Source organism: Oncorhynchus gorbuscha, linkage group LG19 (genome assembly GCF_021184085.1).
Source record: "Oncorhynchus gorbuscha isolate QuinsamMale2020 ecotype Even-year linkage group LG19, OgorEven_v1.0, whole genome shotgun sequence".
Taxonomy (NCBI): domain Eukaryota; kingdom Metazoa; phylum Chordata; class Actinopteri; order Salmoniformes; family Salmonidae; genus Oncorhynchus; species Oncorhynchus gorbuscha.
The window spans coordinates 13,958,790-13,976,278 of record NC_060191.1 but is presented as its reverse complement, the minus strand read 5'-3'; the positions used below and the strand labels follow the sequence as shown (position 1 = coordinate 13,976,278).

Below are 17,489 nucleotides of genomic sequence, written 5' to 3'. Positions count from 1 at the left end.
CATAATCTAGCCTTATTATGCGCCGTCATTCTGGCCAGGGTAAAGGAAGCGGTAACGTTGTGTATTTATCATCAATTTGTGAGAAAATGTGAATTGGATCAAATGTGGTTTATATTGAAACTTGAACTGACTAGACTACCTAGACTTTTTCAATCCAAAATTATTAACTGGAATTAATTGATAAACCTAACAGACTGAGTCAATGTTAATTAGGCCTAGAGTTGCATAGGGCGGGACTACATGAAGCAACAAACCCGCATACAGAAAGCTTTGTCCAATCATGTTGCTTTCTCTGTGTATGGGAAACAACCTTAGTCTTTCTTTAAAATATAATTAATATGTAAAGTACAAGATTGCTGCAGTTTGATAGTGTTTTCATCTTCCAAGGACATTCGTGTTTTTTTTTTAAAACCATATGACCTGATTATAAAAACGGGTCCCATCAAAGCCCATATTTTTTATTTATTAATATCAAATCAATACATAAAGCACATGAGCGAACACAAGCATACATAGATTACGAACAATAGACAATCGAGCTAGGGGGTACAATATCACATTACAATTACACAAGGACCTTAAGGGACATGCATATACTTACAATTCTAACAGCTTTTTTGTTAGTAGAGCATTTAACCGTCTTAATATACAGTTCCATTTCTTTTTGTAGGGTACGAAAATGTGGTTTTATGTTTGTAAATTTACATTTGTGTATATGAAATTTGGCCAAAAGAATAATGAAATTAATTACATAAAAATGATTCCGCTTATTTCTATTGTATGTAAAGAATCCAAACCTTTTTACAACAGATTAATCACGCCATACCGTATAAGGTCCTGAGTTGTACCTGGTTAGGTTACCAGAACAGGAAAGACTACAGCACCAGAATAATTTTTCGCCACACCACTCTGTCGGACAGGGTGGAAAGTGTGTGTTAGAGTGATTGCGCAACATGTTGACAAAACAATAATGAATTTGGCCTCACAAAAATGTTTCTCCGTTAATTTTCTCAGTAAAACAAACTAGTTAAGAATACCGGATTTCCTCTGTAGCTTAATCAAAATCGTTCTCCCGTTTTTCATCGGTCATGAGGGATGTCAAATATGCCACATTATATGGACTCTGAAACGCTGTGTTTAAAAAGCGCAAATCAATCTGACGTGCGCCCGCGCAGCGTGGTCCTGTGGACAAGGTTACACAAATTCCCTAATGCTGTGAACGCGCTTAAATTGTATAAACCATCAGTAGTCCTCTAGCACAACGTGAATTTTAAAAAAACGCGGAAACGTGTGTTTGTCTTCTGCGTGTCTTCTATTGGGACAGTAGGTGATATTCGGGGGCGCATTGCACACAGAGCTGCCCGCTATCCATCATAAACCCGTATTTTTCAGAACAGTTGTGAATTGACTGCAAGAAACTCCCCGGGGCCAGGGATTTCATAGTAGCCTACCGCGATTGTGGATTTTGTGACATTGGCATACAATGACAACTTCCATCCGTACAAAGACAGGTAGGGAATACTGCGCGCTCTGTGCAGTGCGTGGAGTTATAGTTGGAGTTCAAATAGGTTGCTATATTGCCTATTGCAGAATACAGTGCCTACCCTTGTATTGCCATTTTATCATGTTACTTGAATATTATACCAGAAACTGAGTGGTATAGTTAGAAAGTCATTATTTTTGTTTTCTATGTGTAATACATATGTGTGTAATTATTTGTTGATGTATTCATATTTGGAACCTCTTAAGAGACATGTTTTCATATCTGAAGTGTACATTACTGTATACAGGCATATATATTATGCACTGTTGCATGCAAGATCTGTCTCACCCTTTAAGCATCGAAAGGATTATAGAGGACCATGAATGGTGGACAATGCTTGAGCTTGATGGACACAAACTAGGCTACTTTTTTTTGTTTGTGATTCAGACCAGCCTGTGAACAGAACAACATGCTCTCTGCCCCTCCAGGATTTACAGATAGAAATGCATTGTTGCACAGCAAACCCACTATTTATATTTACTGCAATATTTGCTAGTCCTTCATAGGAATACTTTTTTTGTGCCCAGGCTTTGTTGATAGGTACTTGAGAGTTATTCAATGTCTCCTTTTTGTTAAAGGGGCAAGCTGGGATTGTTACATACATTTTAGGACTTTTGAGTTAATGGCATGTAGCAGTTGCTTCATGAAGAATACAACTTTTAAATGCCTCATGAGCTTAGGTCAACTGTTTCACCCCACCAGAAGCCAAAATAGTGTTATTTGTTTAGAATAACAATGTTATTCTAAACAAACCTTATATGGTTTCATAACTATCATTTTGATATCATTAATGGTCAGTCCTTGCATCCATGGCTCTGTTTGTTTACATTTCTCCAGCCCCAACCCTCAGCTGTTTACCAGTTGTTTTTCCAATCCCAGATTTCCCCTTTAAACATTTCCACTTGACTTCCTCCAGACTCCCTGTGATCTGATAGCTATATAAACATTTGTTTGGAATAACAACTTTATTTACTGGGCTTTTGGGGTGTTTATTTCAGATTTTTGTCTAATCAAGCACAGTGTTTCAACTTTAGATGAGTAGGACTTCGGCCTCGTGCCTTCTCACATGACTGGAGGTGAATGGTTATTCCCTGTTGTGTGTTAATGCTTACACAGATCCAGATTGTTTGAATGAGTGGGCCTTTGATTATGTCTTGTCTTCTCAGATCATTTGGATTCCACTGAACCCCAGGTTCTGGACTATATGCTGGTTCCTCACAGGAACTTCAACCTGATCAATGGGGTCCACTCTCCCGACGAGGTCGACCAGATCCAGAACTGGGAGATCCGAGACTCCGACATATTCGTTGTCACTTATCCCAAGTCAGGTGAGTACTGGAGACAGCACGGATATACTTACCTAGAATACCCAGATTAGCGCTTTTAAAGCAGTTTACTGCCTTTAAAACATGCCTGCATAGCTCTTTTCATCTCTTCCTATAAGGTCCTCTAACACAGTTTATCAGCTCAACTGAGTAGATCTCGTTCAGTGAGTTTACTTTTCTTATCTGTTAGTGGGCTCTGTTCTCGACCTATATCAGTCCAGCAGCCCAGATAAGTGAAAGAAATGTCCTAGTTTTTAAACCCCCAAAAATAGTATTTTTCACTTATCTCCCTGCGCAGAACCTTGCCTGCATCCTTATATTAAGTGGAATGCTGCATGCCCAGTTATCCTTGGCTGAAAACAATGGTTTAACCAGGCTAGATTAAAGTGTAACAGACACCATGTCCCATAAGCACCATATCAGTGCAGGAGTAGCACAGTGACGGTAGGCAATGTCCACATTCAAATACACTATATATACAAGTATTTGGGCACCCCTTCAAATGAGTGGATTTGGCTATTTCAGCCACACCCGTTGCTGACAGGTGTATAAAACAGAGCACACAGCCATGCAACCGTCATAGACAAATATTGGCAGTAGAATGGCCTTACTGAAGAGCTCAGTGACTTTCAATGTGGCACCGTCATAGGATGAGACCTTTCCAACAAGTCAGTTCGTCAAATTTCTGCCCTGCTAGAGTTTCTGGTGCTGCTATTGTGAAGTGGAAACGTCTGGGAGAAACAACAACTCAGCTGCGAAGAAGTAGGCCACACAAGCTCACAGAACGGGGCCGCAGGGTGCTGAAGCACGTAGCACGTAAAAATCGTCTGTCCTCGTTTGCAACAGTCACTACCGAGTCCCAAACTGCCTCTGGAAGCAACATCGGCACAAAAACTGTTTGTCAGGAGCGACATGAAATGGGTTTCCATGGCCGAGTAGTGGCACACAAGCCTAAAATCACCATGCGCAATGCCAAGCGTCGGCTTGAGTGGTGTAAAGCTCGCCACCATTGGACTCTGGATTAGTGGAAACACTTTCTTTTTTTTAACGAATCACGCTTCACCATCTGGCAGTCTGACGGACAAATCTGGGTTTGGCGGATGCCAGGAGACCACTATCTGCCCTAATACATAGTGCCAACTGTAAAGTTTGGTGGAGGAGGAATAATGGTATTGGGCTGTTTTTCATGGTTTGGGCCAGGCTCCTTAGTTCCAGTGAAAGGAAATATTAACGCTACAGCATATAATAACATTGTAGACAATTCTGTGCTTCCAACTTTGTGGCAACAGTTTGGGGAAGGCCCTTTCCTGTTTCAGCATGACAATGCACCTGTGAAAAAAGCGAGGTCCATACAGAAATGGTTTGACGAGATCGGTGTGGAAGAACTTAACTGGCCTGCACAGAGCCCTGACCTCAACCCCAACGAATACCTTTGGGATGAATTGGAACGCCAACTGCAAGCGAGTACTAATCGGCCAACATCAGTGCCCGACCTCACTAAGGCTCTTGTGGCTGAATGAATGCAAGTCCCCGCAGCAATGTTCCGACATCTAGTGGAACGCCTTCCCAGAAGGGTGGAGGCTGTTATAGCAGCAAAAGGGGACCAACTCCAAATGAATGCCCCATGATTATGGAATGAGATGTTTGACAAGCAGGTGTCCACATACTTTTGGTCATGTAGTGTAGAATCCCTGAGAAATAAAAGTTTACTACATTTTCCCACATCAAAATAACCCCTGAATTGTCAGTTAAACAGTGTGTGGCTGTTATCAAATCAAGGTAGTGAGGTGAAAGGGCTAAGCTATCCAGTATTGTACGTTCTATGGTAGGACTGACTTGCCATATTGTCCCTGCATGGACAATTCATGTTTAAAATGAATTGAAATGACCTCTGGGTGACCTGGAGTGTCCACTCTGCTGTGATTGACAGGGACGATCTGGATGCAGCAGATTCTGACTCTGATAGAAGCCAAAGGTGACGTCACTCCAAACACAGAGCATCTCAACGCGCAGCGCGTCCCATGGATCGAGCTGATTGGCAGTGAGAAGGAGTTTAACGCCACCCCTTCCCCCAGGCTACGGGTCACCCACCTGCAGTACAAGTTCATGCCGCTCGCCGTCAGACAAAAGAGGGGAAAGGTCAGTGGAATGCAAGGCTCATTTTGGTAACACTTGGGTATTATTCTGTGGTATTAGCACTTCATAATTAGCACTTTGGTATTGGTGTTAGCCTGCAGGTATAATGCTGTATTTTTGTTATGTATGAGCCTTTATAATGCTTTAAGGATTTTAATATATTATATCTCTATGTATCAAAATACTCTAAATGGTCGGTATACATGCTGATTATAAGTCTTAGAATGCATAATACCTGTAGGCTTGAAGTGTTACCCGAAGTCTATCACTATAAATCATTACCTTCTGGATAACTTTCATTAAAGTATTACTACTGATATTGATCTAGTTTTTTTTATAGTCAATCTATTGATATGCAGTATGACCTTGCTTCCCTAAGGTGATCTATGTGGCCAGAAACCCTAAGGATGTTCTCGTGTCCTATTACCACTTCCACAAATATGCAGCCATGCTGGAGACACCGAAGGACTTCAATGATTTCTTTGAGAAATTCATGGAAGGGAAAGGTAAGAAGAATGTGAGCCGTTGGTCCTGTTTAAGGACTATGCATTTTGTACATGATGTTCAAAGCCAAGTATGTATTTTATATATTTTCTATGGGGAGTTGGCACTAGCCAACAACACTTTAATTGTGATTATTTTGAAATTAATGTTGTCGAAAACCTTCGAAACACTTTTGCCTGTAGTATCCTTAGGTTCAGCTGTGCTTTCATGGTGGTAGGCTGGGTATGAAGTATCCATTTGAGTCTTTGCTGTGTGTGTTGCAGTTTTTGGGAACTGTTGGTTTGAGCACATCAAGACGTGGTACGCTAATAGAGACAACATGAACTTCCTGTACATCACATATGAAGAGATGATCAAGGTACCAACAGTGGAAACCTACCTGTCCATCTACTTGTCCATCCTGTCCTGTACTCGGAGTTGGCTTGTGAGTTTACATGAGTCTCAAAGCATGAACGGTGTTTGTGTTGCAGGACCTGTGCTCCATGGTGGAGAGGATGTGCAGGTTTCTAGGGAAGGATTTGACAGAGGAGCAGATGGCCAGTGTGGTGGAACACAGCACCTTTAGAACCATGAAACAGAACCCACAGGCTAACTACAAGACAGTGCCCGACTCCCTGCTTGACCACAACAAGGGCACGTTTATGAGGAAAGGTATGCACGTCACACCTTCTAAGTCATAATATAACGTGATAACAGAATGGTCGCCTGTGTCCTTATCAATACACTTTGGTATGAGGATTTTTTGTTGTGTGATTCAGAGAGGCCATTGCACAAGCTGCATATTATTAAGAGCAATCACAAAGGGCTTACAGTACTACACTTGTAACACCTGGCCCCCACACATTTACACTGAACCAATGTTCCGATAGATATACAACCATCTGGATTATAATTTGTGCAAATCTAAAGGACAATTTAAATTGATAATTTATCTTAAAGGGCAATTCCGCCACTTTTCAACCTCATATTAATGATCTCTACTACATATGTGAAAACGGCACGTTAAAAAGCTACGGTCCTATTGTTTAAAAAAAAATCTGTCACATCACAGGGTAGGATTAAAAGTAGAAAACTGATTTACAACAAGTTTATAGCCAGAGGGAGGGTATTTTCTTGCTCCCAACGTCACCACGAGTCTCAGTGTTGGATGCTATCGGGTAGAACTTTTTAACCTTAGATGTTTTTATACGAAATGTAGAAATGTGCCATTTTCACATATGTACGTACACTGGTATTGTGCTGGAGATGTTGAAAAGTGGTGGAATTGCCATTTAATACTATTTTATATTATTGACTGATTTCCATCCACACTCTTGACAGGGACCATTGGGGACTGGAAGAACCATTTCACTGTTGCACAGAGCGAGAGATTTGACAGTGCCTTCCAGGAGAAGATGTGGGACCTGCCCCTCTCATTTGTGTGGGACATAAATGACATCAATAGTGCCACGTGATGACATCATAGTCACGTCTTTCAGGGATTTTTAAAATCCTTGGGCAGGCCCCCTAAGTATTTTTTGGGGGTCACCTACAGTGGGGCAAAACAAGTATTTAGTCAGCCACCAATTGTGCAAGTTCTCCCACTTAAAGAGATGAGGCCTGTAATTTATCATAGGTACACTTCAACAATGGCAGACAAAATGAGAAGGAAAAAAATCCTGAAAATCACATTGTAGGATTTTTAATGAATTAATTTGCAAATTATGGTGGGAAATAAGAGAGTTGAGTTGAAATAAATGATCCCAGAAATTTTCCATAGGCACAAAAAGCTTATTTCTCTCAAATTTTGTACACGTGTTTACATCCCTGTTGGTGAGCATTTTTCCTTTGTCAAAATAATCTTTCCACCGGTCTCAAGTTGAGGGTGTGCAATTGGCATGCTGACTGCAGGAATGTCCACCAGAGGTGTTGAATGGTAATTTCTCTACCATAAGCCACCCCCCCGTTTTAGAGAATTTGGTAGTACGTTCAACTGACCTCACTTCAGACCACGTGTAACCATGCCAGCCCAGGACCTCCACATCTGGCTTCTTCACCTGTGGGATGGTCTGAGACCAGCCACCTGGACAGCTGATAAAACTGTGTTTACGCAACCAAAGAATTTCTGTACAAACTGTCAGAAACCGTCTCAGGGAAGCTCATCTGTGTGCTCGAGAGCGTCTGCTAAATGACTTAAATGTAAATGTTGTCCCAACCAGTGTCTTGGACCTGACTGCAGTTTGGCGTCATAACTAACTTCAGTGGGCAAATGCTCACCTTTGATGGCCACTGGCACACTGGAGAAGTATGCTCCTCACAAATTAATCCCGGTTTCAAAAGTACCGGGCAGACGGCGTGTATTGCATTGTGTGGGGTTTGTCAACGTTTGAACAGAATGCCCCATGGCGGGGTTATGGTATGTGCAGGCATAAGCTTCGGCCAACAAACACAATTACATTTTTATCGATGGCAATTTTAACGCAGATACCATTACGAGATCCTGAGGCCCATTGCCATTCATCCGCCACCATCACCTCATGTTTCAGAATGGTAATGCACAGCCCCATGTTGCAAGGATGTTCACAATTCCTGGAAGCTGAAAATGTCCCAGTTCTTCCATGGCCTGCATACTCAACAGATATGTCACCCATTGAGCAGGTTTGGGAAGCTCTGGATCAACGTATGACAGCGTGTTCCAGTTCCTGCCAATATCCAGCAACTTTGCACAGCTATTGAAAAGGAGTGGGACAACATTTCAACTGCTTGATCAACTCTATGCGAAGGAGCTGTTGCTCTCCATGAAGTAAATGGTGATCATACCAGATACTGACTGGTTTTCTGATCCACGCCCCTACCTTTTCTTTTGAAGGTATGTGACCAACAGATGCATATCAGTATTCCCAGTCATGCAAATCAATAGATTAGGCCTAATTAATTTTTCAATTGACTGATTTCCTTATATGAACTGTAACTCAGTAAAATATTTTAAATTGTTGCATTTATATTTTGGTTCACTGTAGTAGCTATCAATCCAAAATGTATCTATAAAACAATGTACATTTTTTATTTGGAGGGAAAAATAGTTTGGCAAGTGTACAGTAACTTCTCATGCACTGTACCCACATGGTTTCAGTCAGTTTTTAATGTGTATAAAAAAAGTATTAAATGTTTAAAGAATTAAAATACATTTAAAAAAGCAAATGTCTTGACTCATTTTAGCTGTATGTGATTGAATAAGGAAACAGTGAATTCAACCAGTGTCTTGAAGGTTTTCTGTAACAAAGTGCTGCTGCCCTCTGTGGGCCAGTTTTACAACTGTCTTGTGAAATCCAAGCCGACAAGCACTTATTCCCTATTATCTAAATGAAGTGATGTATGTCAAGTCTTTAGTCCCCCACATCCAAGAAAAGTACTCAACACAGCATTCATAGAAATGCAAATGATAGATCTTTCATTCTTATTGAAAGCAAGTCTATGAAGCAGTAGATATGTGCTATTTCTATGCTTCCTGTTTAAGTTTTATTGCATTTTTCAGTTTTGTACACCAGTTTATGAAAGAGACATTTCACAGCAGTTTAGATGGTACAATGATTCTCTACACTATACTTGCTTGTTTTGTCACAAACTGAAATTAAGCAAACTAGAATTTTTGCAACCAGGAAATGGCAGAGATTTCTGCATAGTGCATCTTTAATGGCATCAGGGTATAAATCAATTAATTGACCAGGGTGTATAAATGCCTTGAGGTGATTGTGTTTACAGCCAACTGGAGTTATAGCTCATGTCTAAAACATAAATGTGGGTGTTATTGGATGTCTTTCTTCTCTAGGCTTGGTTACATACAGTGACTTCCCTTCCTGTGATGATCCCCTCCTGTTAGTATCGGTTGCATTCAAAGTCGTAAATATTACAGTCGTGCTGCGCATCTCAGAAGAATTCTATATCAAATTGATGTCATTCCTGAGATGCAAAACACTTCTCCAGTCGTTGAGGGATCTGAATCTGTGCAGCACAATGTGAATGCAATAAAGATGATCTGGGACCAGACCTGGTTTCAAATACTATTTGAAATCATTTCAAATGCTTTCTTCTGGGCTTGATTGTGCTTGCCAGGCGCAATGGAACCAATAATATAGTCACAACACTGCAATCCCCACCGATCTGGCACTCCAAGCAGGCTAGAGCAAATGCTCAAAGTATTTTAAATAGTATTTGAAAACAGGTCTGCCTTCTTCCTCGTTCAGTCCTCATCACTGCCCAGTGCCAGAGGGTCAAAGTCAGGGTCGTCTTCATCCAGGTCGAGTTCCTCAAGGTCCTGGAAGAGGGACTCGTCCACTTCAACACTGTTTCCAGCTGAAAGGGAGGGAAGAGCAAAGTTATTGTACAACCTTTTACAGATCCCCTCGCTAATCTCCATACTTCTCTTCAATCAGACATGCACACACTACAGTTGTATCACTCCGCTATTACTTACAATCTTCCAGGAACTGTATATCTGATGTGTCAAGATTGTGATCGGTCTCAAATAGCTTTTTTCCTGGTAGAGAGAGAAGAAAAAAAGTGTTAATGTACAAATGTCAAGACATTCAACCATTGAACCTTGTCCAGCCCACCATTTGATACCTCGCTTTACATGCACTGACAGCTACATTGGTATGTGTTCATATGAAGTCCTTCTGGGCAAACTCCCTCTACCTCTGTAGCATACTCTCCTTCACCACTAGCAGTTACTAGACATGGTCTTCAAGATGTTTGCTACCTAAAGTCCCCAGGGTCATTACCAAATTAAGACTACAGTTTCCTACTGTGCACTAGAGGCATGTGATTAACTAACCATGTTCAGGAGTGAAAATGTTTCCTGTAGGCCGGATCGTGTTTTACATTTTGAAATGTTGTATTGACTGCTGCCTTTTTCTTGGCCAGGTCTCCCTGGCAAAAGACCCAATGGACTTATTCTGGTTAAATAAAAATAAAAACTTTGGTTTAGATTCGGACTGTACATGTTGGCAGAGATGTAGCATCCATGTTAGGGTTGAATATTTTCCTGGTATTTTACAAATGTTCTATCCCTAGAATTAATCACTTTTCTTCCAGTAACCCGGTATTTCCCGCCAAAACCATAAGTGCCATTCAAAAACATCAAGAAGCATATAAATAGGCCCGTCTGGATTTGTTTAGAGGATTTGTTTAGAGCTTTGATTGAAAATTCAAGCCTAATGCTACCTGAGCCGGATGAGCCATACATTAAAATACATTTAATGAGTAGCACGTGGCCTGCAAATTTGATTGAAATATAATAGGGTCCGTTTGTATAATTAGTAGGCTGACGCATACACACACACACACGTGTGTGTGTGTGTGTGTGTGTGTGTGTGTGTGTGTGTGTATGTATGTATGTATGTATGTGTATGTATGTGTGTATGTATGTATGTATGTATGTATGTATGTATGTATGTATGTATGTATGTATGTATGTATGTATGTATGTATGTATGTATGTATGTATGTATGTATGTATGTATGTATGTATGTATGTATGTATGTATGTATGTATGTATACATACATACATACACACACTCAGTTTCATAATATTTCCCCAAATTATAACCTACCTCTTTCTCTATTGTTGAAAGCGAGGAAGGAATGAATCAACAGTTAAAGAAGTTTTCATTCTGAAGACATCCTTGAATAATACAGGACTAGAATTAGATGCAGAAGGCTTTCACTTCTCTTCAAGAAGATTGAATGGTTATGGGTCTGAACAAATAACTGCTATATCCTACTGGCATCACACATGGACTTATTTCAAACTACCTGTGAGTTTTATTGGCTGCTGTATTCAACTTTCAGCAAAAAAGAGATTGTCTCCGAATCGTCTATTGGTATAAGAAATGCTACGAAAAATCATGTCTAGCTTTTCCTGCATGGGAAAGGAGAGAGGCCAGGGGCGGACCGATGCATGCTTATTGCGCAAGACACAGAGGCTATGAGTTAGAAGATTATTATGCATAACCCATCATTAAATTAGCTAAATATAAGGCTAATACTGCGTTGAATTTATGAATTTATTATTATTATTATATTATATTAATTTATGACCATAAATGGGTAGGTTAGGACATCTATTTTGGATGCAATTTGAATTGAGTTCAAGATGAGAGAGTGAGAGAAAGACTGCAAGAGAGTACAATGATCTTCAAGCGATAGAACACTAGTTTTAAAATAGCCTATCACTAGAAGAAAATGTACCATGATGAGATGATAGGTCTACATGCACTGTGAACTGCGCTCCATACGGAGATGGGTTGTCTGTCCCCACTCTGAACACGGAGGAGTTATCATACAGAGGCCATAGAGAAGACGGATTTAGACTTTGCATATCACTTAATAGTTCCATTTCACGCCAAGCTGTTCATAGAAATCATTTAAAATAATATACCAGTGTCTCAGTTATTTATCCTGGGAAAAGAGAGTGGTCCCAGTAAGTCTCAGTAACCAGGTTCCCATTACTCAACACTAATCCAGATGGTTGGGGATAAAGAGGGGTTTGGGGGTGGTATAGACATACCTGTAAGTTTAATCTTCCCAGCCTGCTGCTGCTCCTCCTCTTTCTGCCGTTTCCTCCTCAACTCAGCCATCTCCAGCTCAAACTTGGCTTTCCATGACAGGAAGTTCTCGATGGTGACCACTGTTCCTTGGAAGAGCACCTTCTCAGCCTCTTCCGCTGCCTCCTCTTTTCGCCTCTTCTCTTCCTCTCTTCTGTTTTTTATCTCGTCGACTAATTCATTCAGTTTGTCCTGAACTGCTGTAACTAGGGTGAATATCATCACCATTCCTAGGTTTTCCTCAGCCTAGAAAAATAAAAACAGATGTAAGCCCTTTCATTGCGGAGTAAGGCGGAAAAGACAAGACGGAGAGAGACAGACGGACAAACAAACATACAGAGCTGCAGTAAGGCGAGGATGGTGGAACAGACAGACTGTGCGAGAGTAAGTAGGGCTGTCAGCCGGTGATTGTAAAGCAAATAACTTCCGGCCTCACTCACGGTAATTGACCATTAATTAACACATTTAGCATCTCCTGTCTTCCACACATAGCCTACAATCTACTGGTGCAGACCTTCAGAACTACATTTTTAAAAGTATAATTAATCCATGTATTATAGCCTTCACCATCACAATAAATCCATTCATTTTTAGACAGGTCTAAAGAAACATGACATGAAGAAAATGTAGTCTATTTCAGAAGAACAGAATAGCATACTTTGCATTGTCCTTATGTTAGGCCCTGATCTGGCTATGCCATATGGCTGTGGGCTACTCTAGTTCATTTAGCATTTGCTAAGAATTCCATGGCAGAGGCTAGATAGTGTGGTTTACAGCTTATCATAAGGTACTCTACCTCAGGCGAGCAATACCTCAAGACTTCTTTAATATTAGACATTGCGCACCAGCTGTTATTGACAAAAAGACTCCCACCCCTCGTCTTACCAGACGTAGCTTCTCTGTTCTGCCAGTGCAGTGAAAATCCCTCCAGCTCTATATTATATTGTCGTTGTTCAGCCACGACTCAGTGAAACATATGATATTACAGTTCTTAATGTCACAGATAATCGTAAGTTATCAATTTTATTTCCCAATGATTGCATGTCAGCAAGTACAATTGATGGCAGTGGGAGTTTACTCGCTTGCCTACAGATTCCCAAAAGGCAGCCCAATCTGCATCCCCTTTTCCTCTGTCTTTTCTTCACACAAATGTCTGTGATCTGGGTCTATTCCGGGAGAGTAGTAGATCTTTCTCGTCGGACTCCTTAAAAGGAAAAAGCTTCTTCCAGTTCATGGTGAGTAATCCCAGTTCTGATGTCCAGAAGTAATTTTTCGGACATAAGAGACAGTAGCAGCAACATTATGTACAAAATAAGTTAAATAAAATGGCACAATGGGTTACGGCATGTAAAATATCATTCACAAGTGATGAGATATCATTCACAAGTGATGAGATATCATTCACAAGTGATGAGATATCATTCACAAGTGATGAGATATCATTCACAAGTGATGAGATATCATTCACAAGTGATGAGATATCATTCACAAGTGATGAGATATCATTCACAAGTGATGAGATATCATTCACAAGTGATGAGATATCATTCACAAGTGATGAGATATCATTCACAAGTGATGAGATATCATTCACAAGTGATGAGATATCATTCACAAGTGATGAGATATCATTCACAAGTGATGAGAGTGATGAGATATCATTCACAAGTGATGAGATATCATTCACAAGTGTGATGATGAGATATCATTGAGATATCATTCACAAGTGATGAGATATCATTCACAAGTGATGAGATATCATTCACAAGTGATAGGCTAATATTGTCACCCATCATACTATTCTTGATTTAATCTAGTGTTTACATATACTAAATAATATATGTGAAATTTGTTTTGATTTGGAATTATGCACCCGTCTCAAAACAGGGGCAGCGAGAAAAATATATGTAACCTATGCACTTAAATAGCAAATGGAGGACGCTTTTCCCGTGGTTCATTTTCATTTTCATGCCACCCAGGTAGGCTATACTCCTGTTTTAAAGAGAAGCAATGTGCTTAATATTTGGAAGGTTGAGAAATAAATATAGTAGTCCTACCCTATAGAAAGCTGATGGGAGCCTCCATTTAAGAGGCCATCACTCTGTTTTATCATGCAATTGCATAGTCTATAGAAATGTTGCACAACATGAGCTCATGGGGTCTCATGAAGTATTTGATTTGATTTCCGATTACATTTGCATTGATGTCAAGAGTGACTTGAGGGACAATAGAGTGCAGAGTACAAGGCAGTTATCAAGTTTAATAGGCTACTAATGACCATGAGCAGCATCAGAGCTTGGAGAAGCCTAATTACAGTGACTAAACGGTCACATGGAATTGGACTGCCACCATGACTCGGTGTGGCGGTAATACGGTCACCGTAACAGCCCTATGAGTGAGTGTGTGTGCACATGAGTGTAACAGACCTGCTGCTGCAGTAAGGTGAGGATGCCCTCTGCGTCTGAATCCTCCAGGTTCTCCTGGGAGTATATCTCCCACAGCGGCACCTCATCGGGATATTTCTCCACATAGGTGAACTGTAGCGTCACTTCAATCGCTACAATAACACAGAGGTATTAGGTTAACAAATAAACAAACAATGAATGTAGTAAAACCATAGCCAGGTCCCAGATCCGTAAATGCTTTAATTAGTCAACTCAACTGACTTGTCATATGGGACCAGGCTAGTGTTGCCCAACAGATCTACACAAGACTCGGGCAAGAGAGTGATAGGTTAGGTTACTGCTTACTTTCATCGTTTTCCCCTGCGTCTGATGTCACAGTGATGGTGAAGCTGGTGGGCATCTCTGATAGCACTACAGGAGGGCCAAAACAAATATTAAAGTCAGCACAGCAGTCACATCATTGTTATGCAAATTAATGAAAAGCAAACATTTCTAACAGAAAGTGGATCCCGTTGCTCTAAAATTATTTCACTATTGAAAAGTGGAAGATGTTAACTATGATCAACTCACCTACTGGAGAGCCTGAATGGAAAGATGTGTGGCACTGTCAGTGCAGTTGAGTTTGTTTAGCTAACAGTGCAGTGGCACTGACTAACTTTGAGTGTGGTGATCGAGGGCGTTTCATTATGTGATCGTTAGCTAAAACAATTTCTCCTAAATGTTGAGGGTTGTTGGCTTGCTAACTAGCTAGCCAGCTAAATTTGCACCACAATGCTAACCTGAGTTAGCTAGCTAGCGTTCTCCAGCCTGGAAACCAACCGAGACAGACTCGCAGAAAACTCACCTGTAAACGAGTCCGGGTAAATTGACTCTATAGCTTCCAGCTCGTTTCGCTGCTCCTCGGCGTAATCTGTCATTTTCTTCTACTATGGTCCATCAATGAGCTAGCAAAGTTATCCAAAAGGGCACAGACGTGTGCGTGCTCGAAGCAGAAGGGCCCACCAAAGATGTTTATAAAACCGAGATAGACCCCAGCTCGTCGTTTCCAATGAGAATAAATTAGTCATAGTGGGCAGAACAAGCAAGGAGGCGAGCAGAGCCAAGCATGCGCTAGCGAAATCCTATTGGCGCGTTCTAATATATTTGGGCATATTTCCGTTAGGAAACGCCTACTCTGTGAAGTGCACGTGCGCAATAACTCAATTCGCCTTTGCACTCCTACTAAACAGCGTGATTTTGTAAAACAAAGTGCGAAGTCTACAATACTTAATCAGTTCTGTTCATAACATATTCTAGTTTTTGGAACAGAAAACTGCATTGAGATCAAATGTTTAATTTATGAGAAGATTTGCAGAATATCGGCCAAAATACATCTCGTTCCATCTTCTCCCACTGCGCGCCAGTGGGCTTCCTCTCACTACTACATTTGGTAGTGAGTGGAAACGCCAACCGGATGCTTCACATTTATGCATCCACTGAAATATCTGTCTGTGGGCCCACTGTTGATCGACTACATCGGCAATCCTTTTTAGTTCTCACTCTGAATCACAGAAGGTTGGTTTGACAATGTCTACTAATCGAATGACTAATTATGCAATTATATCTATTAGATACGGATACATTTTCCGTTATTATCTACTCATTAGTATTACTCGTTCGGTTTCATGTATGAAATATTTTATACTTTTCTTCAATATATGATTTTAGTCTAGTAAATTCTTAAAGGGCCATCGACATTGGCCTTTTCCTTCATACTGTAGTCATTGGCCTTTTTGCAATTGGTTTGCTCAAGTCCTGCATCCTCTCTCCTCCATCCTCTGCAGTGGTGTAGTGGAGGTTATACGCTGTATTACCATATACACACTTATTTTTCAGTGTGCATTGGGTATACAAAGTAATGGAGGGATATGCCTTATCAATTAATAAAGCTGATCCAACAGATCATAATGTTTAACTTATGTTGATACACTATTATTCCTTCATATTTTAGGCGCAGCAATGTGCACACAGCAGTAAGGCCTACACGCAAATGTTCCTAAATACAATTAGCAGGAATACACCTTTCTTAAATGCGCACATGGACAGAGATGAAAATATCCATTAGATATTTAGAAAGAGGGGAGATCTAAAGATGCAGCATCTATCATGGGATGGGTTTCTAATATGACTAGGATAATGCCTTTGGCTGCTAGACAATGAAAGAAAGTTGAAAGAAACCACAGAACAGCAGAACGCATTTGAGGAAGTCTTTATAAAATGGTTGCCTCCATGTTTCTAAGGTGGAATTTTGGCTATAGGCTACTTTGAAGAAAGGTAAGACCTGCTTCATAATATGAAGTAAAATGTCCAGGTTTCAAACAATTAATCAACAGGGAAAAATATAGCAATGCTAATGATAGACCTAACTGTCTTCTGGTAGATGGAAAGGCTTTCCCAAAAACTAGCTACAAAGTAGCCAATGGCAGAATGATATCATGATTATTTGCATCAATCCAGTGGTCATTTGTTTTGCAAACTCCATCTCATGTGCTACAGAAACAAGCTAGCCAAACAATGCTAGGTGCCTGCACACTTGAATTAAAGGGTAACTACACTCAGAAATAAAAAATTATTCAATTTTTCCCAAGCCTTAAAACTGGTTTAATGATGTGGTGTAAGCATTGTTATGGACATAGAACATCCCATTTTGTGGTTTTTCTATTACAAAAATATGACTTTTCACAGAACCCTGTAAATTTCCGATTCAGTTGACAGCCTAATTGCTTGGATTGGCATGACTGTGAAAGACCGATATGGGATTTATAATTTGGGAAATTTGGGACAAAATTTGAGTATACCACCTCTATACCACAGATCCTCTGTCCCCTCCGTTTAAAAAAGGTCAAAGGTGTCACGCCCTAACCTTAGATATCTCTGTTTTCTCTATATTTTGGTTAGGTCAGGGTGTGACTAGGGTGAGTACTCTAGGTTTTTGTATGTCTAGCGTTTTTG

General features: G+C 40.4%; 2 protein-coding genes across 4 annotated transcripts; one reads left to right on the top strand and one right to left on the bottom strand.

The window, feature by feature from the left end:
• The first annotated feature begins 1,218 nt into the window (after window positions 1–1,218).
• LOC124006374 (amine sulfotransferase-like) lies at window positions 1,219–7,479 on the top strand. 2 transcript variants are annotated; one of them, XM_046316355.1, is made up of 7 exons: window positions 1,219–1,511; window positions 2,710–2,871; window positions 4,799–5,007; window positions 5,384–5,510; window positions 5,772–5,866; window positions 5,979–6,159; window positions 6,829–7,479. In XM_046316355.1, exons 1-7 carry the CDS (start codon window positions 1,484–1,486, stop codon window positions 6,960–6,962), a joined length of 936 nt encoding a protein of 311 aa, XP_046172311.1. In that variant the 5' UTR covers window positions 1,219–1,483; the 3' UTR covers window positions 6,963–7,479. The 2 variants fall into 2 exon arrangements, with proteins under 2 accessions (XP_046172311.1, XP_046172312.1); XM_046316356.1 differs by lacking the exon at window positions 1,219–1,511 and adding an exon at window positions 2,516–2,619.
• A 1,058-nt stretch (window positions 7,480–8,537) lies between these two features.
• LOC124005983 (RWD domain-containing protein 1-like) lies at window positions 8,538–15,837 on the bottom strand. Of its 2 annotated transcripts, XM_046315630.1 has the most exons (7): window positions 15,343–15,837; window positions 15,069–15,080; window positions 14,844–14,909; window positions 14,520–14,650; window positions 12,057–12,339; window positions 9,962–10,024; window positions 8,538–9,840 (listed from the first exon to the last, which is right to left on the bottom strand). In XM_046315630.1, the coding sequence occupies exons 1-7, from the start codon at window positions 15,413–15,415 to the stop codon at window positions 9,728–9,730; spliced, it is 741 nt and encodes a 246-aa protein (XP_046171586.1). In that variant the 5' UTR covers window positions 15,416–15,837; the 3' UTR covers window positions 8,538–9,727. The 2 variants fall into 2 exon arrangements, with proteins under 2 accessions (XP_046171586.1, XP_046171587.1); XM_046315631.1 differs by lacking the exon at window positions 15,069–15,080 and having other exon boundaries at window positions 15,343–15,787.
• Between the last annotated feature and the right edge of the window lie 1,652 nt (window positions 15,838–17,489).

What these genes read in the sequence shown, in the direction of transcription:
- LOC124006374 (XM_046316355.1), top strand. Translation starts at nt 1,484, where the DNA reads ATGACAACTTCCATCCGTACAAAGACAG. An exon ending in TGTCACTTATCCCAAGTCAG is followed by an intron (nt 2,872 to 4,798) that starts GTGAGTACTGGA and finishes TGTGATTGACAG; the next exon opens with GGACGATCTGGATGCAGCAG. An exon ending in TCAGACAAAAGAGGGGAAAG is followed by an intron (nt 5,008 to 5,383) that starts GTCAGTGGAATG and finishes TGCTTCCCTAAG; the next exon opens with GTGATCTATGTGGCCAGAAA.
- LOC124005983 (XM_046315630.1), bottom strand. Translation starts at nt 15,415, where the DNA reads ATGACAGATTACGCCGAGGAGCAGCGAAACGAGCTGGAAGCTATAGAG. An exon ending in TCACCTTACTGCAGCAGCAG is followed by an intron (nt 12,340 to 14,519) that starts GTCTGTTACACT and finishes TTATTTTTCTAG; the next exon opens with GCTGAGGAAAACCTAGGAAT. An exon ending in TGGGAAGATTAAACTTACAG is followed by an intron (nt 10,025 to 12,056) that starts GTATGTCTATAC and finishes TCTCTCTACCAG; the next exon opens with GAAAAAAGCTATTTGAGACC.